Source organism: Carassius auratus, chromosome 3, assembly GCF_003368295.1.
Source record: "Carassius auratus strain Wakin chromosome 3, ASM336829v1, whole genome shotgun sequence".
NCBI lineage: Eukaryota > Metazoa > Chordata > Actinopteri > Cypriniformes > Cyprinidae > Carassius > Carassius auratus.
In genome coordinates, this window is record NC_039245.1 from 1,432,256 (window position 1) to 1,444,104 (window position 11,849).

Sequence of the window (11,849 nt, forward strand, 5' to 3'; positions counted from 1 at the left end):
TTATGTGTTCACACTGCTGTGGCTGTGTGCAGAAAAAACAGTTATTTCTGGATCACTACATGAGTATTTCTTTTAATAAGCCATACATTATAAAATGGCTACCAGGAGTGGGCCATTGATAAATGTTACAAACTTGACCATTGGGAAATCTAATATACATAAGACGATTTATGCATCTGTAGATGGAACCCCAAAATGTTGCTTTAAATTACTTAATCACCTGGGTTCAGTCAGATTTACTGAATGGTTAAAAAAGGGTTCAAAGGAATGGAAGGTCATTGTGATATAAATTAAATAAGAAATGAAGTAACACTGCAAGATATAAAATTGGGCACAATACAGGCACAATTGCAGAAATGTTTTTTATCGCCAAATAAAGTCGGAATGAAGTCGTAGTCACAACTGTAGATTATAAAGTCGCACCTGAAGTTCTGTAGATTATAAAGTCCCTTTGTGTCACAAAAAAAGGTGAGAAAGGAACGTGAATATTTTTTCCACTTAGTTATTTTATATTTATTTACCTATTATGACTCATGAATTGGATGTCTTGCACATTCACTGGAAATGGCTTACTTCAGCGAAGAAATATGTTGAATAAAGTCACAATTTGAGATGATTGCATCTGCTTTTTACTCATTTTAGCAAATTCTTGTGCCAAGTTTAGCATGCCACACATGGCTAAAACAGACTCAGAACCTGAACTCTGCAGTGTGAAAAAGACCTGACACTGCTTTACTTCTTAACTTCTTAACCTACGAGATGAAGAGGGTGCCACATCAAGTAAAAAAAAACAAACAAAAAAAAAAACAACTGTCTGGAAACAAGTTTATTTTTGCCATTGCTGCCTAAAATAGCTATACAAGTATTCCGTGGATGTGATTCATAGGTCAAAAAAATCCCTCTGAGTTCAACTCAGCCAGTACTTGTGCTTTTTTTTTTTTTTGGCCCAGAAATGAAGATCACTTGTATTATACTGTCTTAAGAAGACAATGCACAACGTACCAAACAAAAACACTCCAACACAACCAGTCACAATATAACACAATACATCAGTTAAAACATGATTAAATATTTTCTCAACAACAATATTATTTCATTGTCATCAATTGTGACATATTCAAGAATTATTTTCAGTTAAAAAGAGAAGAAAGGCTTTCGTAATGTAAATGCATCCCTTGTTGGTTTGTGGGAGAAAACCAGTGGGTTTCTCTGGTACCTCGTGTACAGTGAAGAATCTGGAAACAGAAAGCACAAAAGGTCAGTGGATGTTCTACTTTTTGCATCTCCTCACATCCTCTTTTTAAAGAATAGCCTTTGACATGAATCAGAATTACTGTCTTTAACATCCACCTGGAGCGTTTTTGTAAGACGCAACTACTGCAAAGCAGCAAGAGAAAAAAGCTGTTCGCTGTAATTGAGGTGGCATCTCAAATCTTATGCATGCACTTCTCCCTCTCTGACTTACGTCTTAACAGAAAAAAAACAACACACAATGTACCATGTATCCTTAGAGCAGTACACAGCCCTTCTTCTTGACCTTGGTGGGCTGTGGGCAGAGAACAGCACGAATGGCCTCATCAAACACTGTCTTTAGACCTCTCTGAGTGAGAGCAGAGCACTCCAGGTATTTTACTGCATCTGTTCACACACAAACACACGCACGCACACAGATCAGGTTTGTTAAGAACACCTCCTTTCTCTCTCTCTATATATATTATAAACATAGTTTGTATGCATACTGAAGCATCTCTGATCCACTCTGAGTGGGATACTAAGCACCAGATGTCTGGGTGTATTAGGTGTGCACAAATCTGTCATATCTGAGCATGTAGGAGTACGAGCCCATGTGTTCTCCCAAATGCTAGTTCAAATCACACTGAGAACAAATTGCATTTAGCATCTAAATCTGTGGCATGATACGTGGTGCTTTGCAATTTTGTGTATTTAGAGATTATGTGACAATAAACGGTGTTTGCATTTGTATTGTATCTTAAAGGGATTGTACACCCAAAAATTAACATTTGCTGTTTATCTGCTTTAGATTTTTAGCTCAAACCTTTGCAAGTCTGTTAGTCATATGATGCAAGTGGATGGGAATCATGGCTAAAACATACAATGATAAAAAAATAAAAAAAACATACATAAAAAAAATAATAATTAAATTCTGTGGCTTGTGATGATACATTGATGTATGACACAAAACGATCGGTCTGTGCAAGAAACTGAACAGAATTGATATAGTTTTTAACCTCTGATGCACTGCAATGCCTGAACTGTATGAGCGCCTACTCAAAACTCTAGGCGTTTCTCAATGTCAAGGATACTTCTTTGGCAGGACTGGTCCTTCCAAGTCACTTCCTTCAGAGGCTAGGCGAGACTCCTCTTTAGCATTCGGAGAACAAGTAAAGGGAACGGGCTATCAAGTGCACGTAATTGCATCAGTGAAAAGGTCCGTTTGAATAACACTGTGAATGGTATTGTTAAATTACAATGGACAACTTAACTAGTTATTTATAAAAGAAATGCCGATGATGAATACAAGCTAACAATTGTTAAATGACAGGTCAGGTTCAGTTAGCCATTTGTATTTGTATAATTTACAACATCAATATGGTAGTAATTTGTACTGCATTTAAATGTTAAACTTTACTTATGTTTACTACAATTATAACTAATGTTTGGTAACGTAAATAAAAACTGTTAATGCTCCGACTCCGCTAACGTTCGACATTTTTGAATTTTTGAACAAGATAGCAAAGCTGAGCGCATAGGATTGTGGGTGATTTGAGAGCGCGAAGGATACACATGTGCATAATTTCCTGTGTATGGGATATTTAGCTCGACAGATGTAGATGAAGTAGCATCCTCGAAATTCTGGCTTCCGAGGATCCTTCCTTGAAATTGAGAAACGCCTACAGCCTGCACATAAAGCGTCTTCTTCTTGATTTATGCTGGATCACATACTCATAAGTGCATTACTGCCACCTATCTGTTCAGGTTCTTGCACAGACCGATCGTTTTGTGTCTTTACACATCCACGTATCATCATGAACCATAGGGTTTAATTAGGTTTTGTATGTGTATGTTTTTTTTTGTTTAGTTTTTTAAATATGTTTGAAACAATATGAAACAAAGTAACCGACATCTTGGATGCTCTGGGGGTAAGCAGATAAACATCAAATTTTCATTTATGGGTGAACTATCCCTTTAAGCCTTATTCTTTCTTTCTATGAACAGATTTCCAACAGAAGTGTTGCAGCTAGTTAAAAAAGTGGAAAAAAAATTATTTTTGGTTGTTGATGGCTTATTTCAGAAATATATAACTCAAGTACAGAACTGTTCAACACTGAAAGGTTAGTATTGTTGAATGCTATTGGAAGTCTCTTATGCTCATGAAGGCTGTATTTATTTGATAAAAAATACAGTAAAAATAATTACAATTTGAATTAACTGTACTGTTTTTAAAATATATTAAAACAGATTTTTCAGCAAACAATACTCTATTGTTTGTCTTTAGTGTCACATGACTCACATTTTAATATGCTGATTTGGGGCTCAATAAATATTTCTTCTTAATATTAATTATCAATGTTGAAAATGTTTTTGTAGATATCTTTTTCTCATGATTCTCTGATTAATAGAAAGTTCAGAAGAACATGTATTAAAATTTATATATATATATATATATATATATATATATATATATATATATATATATATATATATATATATATATATATATATATATATATAAATAAGCATCCTTGCATCCTTGGTGAATGAAAGTATTAATTTCTGACAAAAAACAACAACAAAAATCTTGATGCCAAAAACTGTACTGAACTGTACTGTCATCCACTGATGTAAAATGGACAAATCCACCTCTGCCACCTTACCTATTTCTTTGGCCAATGCGAGACCCTGTGGGTAAGTGATCGGTGCCAGTTTTTTCTCCTTCAGCTTCTCAATGGTCTCCTTCTCATCTCTCAAATCGAGCTTGGTGCCAACCAGAATAATTGGAGTGGAAGGGCAGTGGTGCCTCACCTCAGGGTACCACTAGAGGGAGCAGAGGAGCATGTCAAAACAGTTACAGAGCTAGTTGACACATTAACAGTAGTAGTTACTAGGGGTTGCACGACTACTGATTTCTACTAGTCGATTTTTTTATTTACAAAAAACTCTAGTTACTCGACTACTCGTGGTTCATGCTACTGTAAATGAAAAGACATTAAATTGATTTTTTATTATCAATAAATGCTTATTAATTCATAGCCTTATGGAACAATTACATATATAGATTGTCAAAACTATTATGCCATTACATATTTACATTTTCTATCTTTTTTTTCATAGTTATCACTGAACAAGTAAAACAGAAAATCACTGACTGAATCATTGGTTAATGCTCAGTACATAAGCAATGTCAGTGGTATCTCAGAAAGTGTGCAGACTATGTGAAAAATGCAGCAAAAACCATTTCGTCACTGCAAAGCAGATGAAAAGGCTTTATGAACATTGATGGTGCGCTTCTCAAGGCCTGGCCTCTGAATGTTGTCTTTTAATCTGACATGCACAACACCATAGATTTCTTGCACAAAACAACCCATGCAGTCACGTTTAGCAGACCTTGAGTGGTCAGTAGGTGTTCTTGTCATGCCAACAGACACACACGTTTTAAATCGGCGAACACAGTCTAAAATACCAAAGCAGTTATCCATTTATAAGTTAATATTGTTGATGCTGTTACTCCCATGTTTTGATCTCTGAAGTCAAAGAAATCTGAACCAATTTAGCACTATGTAACAGATGATGACAAACAAAACTGACTCTGCACTGCAAGCTAAACAGCAAACAATTTCACTTTAAAAAGAGCAGTAAACAAACATTTCCTTCTATGACTCAGATTCTAAATTGAGCACTAACCTACATCCATTTCCTTTTCAGATCCTCAGAGGCTCAATTATTAGCGCTTTTCTATGCAACTTAAAGGTGTCTTGGTTTCTTCTCTTGAAGCTTTTTAATAAGAGACTTCAAATGGGTTTAAAAAACACAAAACGTTGGCCTTCGTTAGAAATCAGCATATCTGCAGAGGCATTTACGATTGGCAGATGGGCGGGTAGCTACTCAGCTTTCTAAGACTCACTTTTAGTCAAAGCGAACGATTATCGCAGCAACACATTTTCAAGTACTATCAGCTCACATCAGTAATGAGAAATGATCTCTTCACACTTAACATCTACATGGCAGGTGATTGCTACCGAATAGATGTGAAAGCACAGGCCATGTGACGTCTTACGACCCCCAGTGCATCTACTGTATGCGCTTTCCTGCAAACTTTAAATAGATTTTAATTTGTCTCCTCAACCTTGCACAATCTATCAAGACTACATTTGCATATGGCCAGTGTTACCATGGATACTACTCAGGAATATACTGTAGAAATAATAAAGGGAACGACCGGGAGGCTAGAAAAAGAAAAGCGTGGAAGAAGCTTCTGAAGGTCTTTGATTGGGAGTGAAAGCAAAAGGCATTAAGGAACCGGCAAGATGAGATTGCCATTGTTTGAACTTAATAGGAATTCAAAGGGCTTTTTGCGTGCTTGTTTACGCAAACGCTGATTTTAAGCAATGTAAATTGGACCAGATTAAGCCTCGAGTGGTTCTGGAATGATTGATATCACAAACAATTTGCTTTCCGTTCCATCTCAGGCACCTTAGACATGCTGCAGAGACCTTGATAAAGTCTGGCATATGAACAACAACAACTCTGCAGGAAATAATCTTTCTTTCTCTTTGCTCGTTCATTTAAACTTTATTAATGAAAAGAAATCTAGAACAGTACAATATTGCATACCTATCTTTCTATTTGATCATCATGATTCCTCTTATCCAAGACAATCTCTTTTTGGTTTTTGTGAATTCTCTTTGTACGTTCGCTGCTGCAGTGCTGTTCTAGTGCTCTCACTACGGCTTTATTTTTATTTTTTTTATTTTTTACCAAGCTCGATTCAGCCAATATTCACAATACAAAGATCACTCAGTATTGGTAACACTTTGCACAATGGATGTTAAAATTGTAGTAAAAACTGGTTAGTTAATGCAAAAGCCAAAGAACAACAATGAACAACACTCTTACGGCTTTTCTTCCTGTCAATTTCTATATACTAATACATTTTTTTACATTTAAGTTTTATAAAATAATATGTTAATCTGTTGTATTTTATGTATATAAAAAAACACAATTTAACAATGAACAAAAATGTATTTATAAATTAGCATTAATATACATTAAAAATGCAGAAAAATCATTTGCTAATTCATTATAATGCATTAACTAATGTTAACAAATTGAATCTTATTGTAAAGTTTTATTTTAAATAAGCATGCATATTAATACGTGTGCAAATCTTTACAACTTTTACCCCCTGTAGAACACAAAGGGACATATTTTTAAAAAATGAACAACACAGGACCCTACGTTTCATTTAATTGAAAAAATAAAGAAAAAATATTTTCTTTCAAAATGTTCTTTTATCTTTTACAGAACAAAGTCATACACGTTTGTAAAATCATGCTGGTGTGAAATTCATGACAGAATTTTTAACTATGCCTTTAAGTTTAAGATAATTTCAGATTTTCTTCAGTCAAACTACACTTTGACGTAAACACAGATCCTGCGATCAATAAACCTTTCCAACAGAGAATGATGTCTACGTTTATCGCAACAATACTCTATTGATTTGAAGATTGTATGGAGAGAACAGGATGTTTAAATAAAAAAACGTAAAACTTTTAGCTTTCTAAAGAGAACATGTCCCTGACATTAATACTTTGTCAGGGACATGTTCTCTTTAGAAAATATATATATATATATATTTATTTATACTTATATAAGCCACTGCTGATCCACAGCATGTCAGTGTCCCAGGCAAGACTTTCTTGGTCAATCAATGCCATCAAAGCTGATTAAACAGGTAAGAAATGTGTTGTTTATTCTGGTTTAGCAGCTAGACTAACACCAAACCAGGACTGCTGGTTTAAGATGTCTTTTTCAGCAGGATAACCTACATTGCTTTGTTAGAATCATTATGGCTTAAGTGAGTAAAGAGCAAGTACAGTAGTAACACAAGATATCATCCCAGAATCACAATCCAGTGTCAAAGTTGACCTAACCATCCTTCCTGAGCCTTTCTACATCACCTGAACCCTTGACGACAATACAATCACTTTTTTCCCCCAGGACACTGGATCTCTACGCACTTAGCAGTGAACCAGCATTTTGATTTATAAAACAGTTTTCCCTTTTGGCATCCCTCACATCAAGGACAGCCGAGCTGCTAGCACTGTTATTATACTCCCTTCACTTGGGTTTGTGAGTGTGAGGTAGATAAATAACTTACTAAATAGAGTCTCTAGTGAATGAACCTTTTGGCTGGCTTAAAAACATACAGCTAAAGATGATGCCGTGTGTGATAAATGCATCCTGAGCACTAACCACTTTCTTTTTCAAAACAGCTGAATACCACTGATGGAACTCAGCCTTCATTTGTGAATGTCTGAATGTTTTTTTTTTAATAGCAGCTGACGTCGACATCACTTTATCTCCATATGAATATGGTTGCTGCACCCAGTGAAGGTTTGTAATTAATGTCAGCAAATGCATAGGGGGTTAATGCATCTAGTGGCATCTAGTGTCCAGTCCAATGCAGAGCATGTGTTTATGGGCATGAAGGTATGTGCATGTGGGAATGTTATTAAGCATCCAAAGAATGGCAGCGGGTGACTGTGCATGTGAATGTTAATGATTGCTGCTGGATTTTGTCTGTAGGCTCATGCTGGTGTGACTGTTCTTGTATTCCGTTAAGACCCAGACTAAACCACCCGTAAGGACTCACCTTGGCTCTGACGTTTTCAAACGATGCTGGGCTCACCAGAGAGAAACAGATGAGAAACACATCCTGCAAAATACCATCAGAGGACATGACATTAGACGAATGAACTGAAGAAATATTACTGTTTAAAAGTTTGTGGTCAGATATATACATATATATTTAAGAAATTAATACTTTTTTTGAGCAAGGAAGCATTAAATTGACTATAAGTGAGAGTTAAGACATTTACAATGCTACAAAATATTTCAAATAAATGCTGTTCTTTTGAAATCTCTATTCATTGATGTATCATGGTTGCCATGGTTCTTGAGCAGCAAATCAGCATATTGAAATGATTTCAGAAGGATCATGCGACACTGAAGACTGGAGTAATGATGCTGATAATTCAGTTTTACCACCACAGAAATAGAGACTTCTTTTAAAAATTTCAAGTTTTACATTTTTACCACACACAAAGTTTAAAATCTGTCTGATTTAAAAAAAAAAAAAAAAAAGCAAAGACAGTGATGGATCACGGTTTGGGATGTGTCCCACTAATTGTTTATGGTGGAGTGTACCGTCTGAGGGTAGGACAGTGGCCGCAGTCTGTCGTAGTCTTCCTGTCCAGCTGTATCCCAAAGGCCCAGATTGACTGGTTTGCTATCCACCATCACATTTGCTGAGTAGTTATCAAACCTGAGGGAAAGTACCCAACCCACACAATCTCTCAATATTTGGACACGAATGTAAAGTTTAACATAAAAAAACAAACGTTTCTAATTGTTGTGGTACTCACACAGTGGGAATGTACTCCCCAGGGAAAGCATTGGTCGTGTAGCTGATGAGAAGACAGGTCTTTCCCACAGCACTGAAACATAAAAGAACAAAGAAGAAAAAAGACATTTAGTTATTCTTCAGATTGCTGGAAAACAAACAACATAATGTACTCTCTGTAAAACCCATGCTGCTAAACTTACTTCAGAGAATGCTAGGTATCTCTAGCCATCTTCCACTGAGAAGAACAGGTGTAGGCTATTGTACTTCTATGGTGAATTTAAATTTTTTTCTCAAACACAAAGAACATTATATATGGTCATATTTCAAGAACTAGGCATTGAAATTTTAAATCCTAACCACATACAGCAATAACCATATATGAAAGGTGAACTCAGAGAGGCTCGGGTTCGAGCAGATGGCTACGTTGTCAAAACAATCCCCGTTCACGTGGATCTGCAAAAAGGCTTGCTGTATTATGCATGCCAGATCCATAGTTGGGGACGTCACAGGTTTCACAAATTCACGTTTTCGTAGTTTACACAGGAATGATAACAGTATCATTTTCCAAAACTTGCGCTTTGAAACCTGTTTTCAAAAGTTAGCATTTCCAGTCCCATGAGTTTTGCAGTCCTGCCGTAGAATCAGGGCGGCATAACAGGTTGAATGTCTATCGTCTAGAGCTGCAATATAAGTGTGAAATAGGTTTTACTGTAAATGACATCTGTGACGACAATCGCAATTGCTGTGAAAAAACAAAAAACAACAAGCTAAAGACTTTCAAAGTTTTGTAGCATAAGGGCGACATTAGCTATTTCCCAGATGATAATTATTTAATTTATGCATTTTTATTTTTAAGTAGCGTTCAATTTCTGTTGCTCATCTATTTCTGTTATTTTCATTTCATTGTCTCATAAAATTCCTTGATTTGTTTTTTACCATTCCTCAGCTCTCCTGATTTTAAACGGCCTCTTACTGATATATATTTCACTCCTGTCATTCACTTTTTGTGCATCCCTTTTTACGGGTCATATCGTATTACCAACGGAACAGTGGAATTGTATATACTCAGAAATGAGTTTTACTAGAAAAAATTAACAAAAAAAAAAAACTGCTGTCACAATCAGATCCAGTGATAGATACAACACATCCAGTGCTTTGACAGCAGACTGGAGAGCAACACAAACTACCTCAAAACAGTTGTGCATGCTTACATTTACTCAAAAAGAGATGACATTCAGTATGAAAACAGGTCACCCGAAGCAGCAAATAGATATATGGGCTGAAAGAAGAATGTATATGAGTGTACACATTTCAGTGGAGCGCATGCTGATGCTTGCAGGCAGCGAGAGAGAGGAATGCTGGTATTCAGGAGCCTGTGGCTACATTTCTCTCACATCAAGAAACACTGGAGCTACTCAAGGGCAAGGCCAAACTCACACACCTCATGCTACACACGTTCAGTCACATCTCAAATATGTGCTTTCTTTATTACACTCACTGCTTGATTTCTCTCTCTTGCTCCCATTCGAATAATAAAATAAAAATACAGATTGAAAACATACATAGACACACGGTAATAACCACATGTCGTTTGAGTTATCCAGACTTGTGTGCACTTGACTGAATGGCTGGGCTCTGATGTATTGTGCACTATAAGCCAGGATTCAACCGCAAGAAAAACAGAAAACAGAAAAAGTCCACATTAAATTTCTGTAATCCACTTTGACAAGCCATGACGAAATAATGTAATATTAACAGAACAGAGTCTGTGAGTATAGAGCCACTGTGAAAAAAAAGAAATGAAAATTCCTTCAGCACTAAGCATTCATGAATACATTTTAATCTACTCAAATTTCAGGACACACTGGAGGCAGTGCGCTGAAAACATAATTAGAAAACAGTGGGAGATCACTGTTAAAGAGGTGCACTCTGAAGCTCTTTGAAGTTTTGAATCAGATATAGATAGATACAGGGACAGAGAGAGATAGATTCAGAGAGAAAAAGGGCAAGAGAAAACTCAGTATGGGGCCTGGCATTGTCATGACAGGATGACAGGAAGTTGGGCGGTGTCAGCCAGGAAGAGAGACAGCAAGACTCTTTTTGAACGGTCTTTAAAATGTGCCCTTGGCCGCTTCAACTTCTGCATGCTCTTTTTCTCTCTTTCATTAAACATGAGCAAAAAAACAATGTGATAGCCATTCGCGTGTAAATATCTTGTTCTTGAGCTGATCGTATAAAACTGCAGGGCCTCGTGTTTTAGCAGTGCTGGTTTCCGCAGAAAGCAAGAGTTCATACAGAAACTGATACTCAGAAGATATTCATCTGTGTCAGGAACAGTATAAAATGTCCACCTGGAAGTCATGGCAATTCAGAGAACTCAGTATTTAATAGCATCAGCGTTAAACAACTAAACAAAAAAGGAAGAAAAAAATCAAAGCGCTACAGGATTAGTGTTGACACATGCATGAACAAATATGAACAAAAAAAATAATAATACAATTGGGGGTCACATTTCACTGAATGGGAAAATAAATGGTTGAAGTATTGCCCTGACATAGCCTACTGTGATTTGTTTTTGTTTATCTTTGTTCAGTCAGTTATCTGAAACTGATTTACAGTTGTAAAGTTCTAAACACATGATGCACCATTACGTGTATTTTTTATATAACAGGACTGATTCTAAGACACACTGGACATGCACTGTGCATGCAAAATGTATTTAGAAACTGTGGGTTGTGATAAGATGTCACACTATGGCATCCTTCTCAAATACATAAAATCAACATATTACAAATAATATTAAATACAAAATGTTACTGCAGCTTTTACATTTAAGTACTTGTAATTCAGCTAAGGGGTCACACCGTGACACATCGATCTTCTATCAGTCACACATCTCCACGTGACACAGTTCACAGATCAGCATTCACCAAAATCTGGTACACAGCAAATTCACACAAGCTGCATTTCCAAAAGCTACATTTGCATGCATATGAATAGAAATCAGTCGATTAAAAAGTATGGTGTGACCATTTATGGTGTACATAACCATTTAGTAAGTTTGAGTTCTAGAGGTTTTCATATTTATCAGTAGTTGAGCATGACTAGTGAAGAAGTGGAACACACACAAAATAATGTAAGAATCTTTGCATAAATCCTTTCCATACAATGACAGCTCGCAGTGACCATGGGCTGTCTATTA

At 36.2% G+C, this 11,849-nt stretch overlaps 1 protein-coding gene across 1 annotated transcript in view; it reads right to left on the reverse strand.

The window, feature by feature from the left end:
- Positions 1 to 811: 811 nt before the first annotated feature.
- LOC113042869 (ras-related C3 botulinum toxin substrate 2) overlaps positions 812 to 11,849 on the reverse strand; it is a 13,367-nt gene continuing 2,329 nt past the window's right edge. The window contains exons 2-7 of the mRNA XM_026201864.1: positions 8,667 to 8,738; positions 8,449 to 8,566; positions 7,895 to 7,957; positions 3,897 to 4,056; positions 1,499 to 1,638; positions 812 to 1,235 (exon numbers count right to left, since the gene is read on the reverse strand). Coding sequence (XP_026057649.1) covers positions 1,508 to 1,638; positions 3,897 to 4,056; positions 7,895 to 7,957; positions 8,449 to 8,566; positions 8,667 to 8,738 — 544 coding nt within the window. The 3' untranslated portion in view covers positions 812 to 1,235; positions 1,499 to 1,507. The remainder of the gene's footprint in view (positions 1,236 to 1,498; positions 1,639 to 3,896; positions 4,057 to 7,894; positions 7,958 to 8,448; positions 8,567 to 8,666; positions 8,739 to 11,849) is intronic.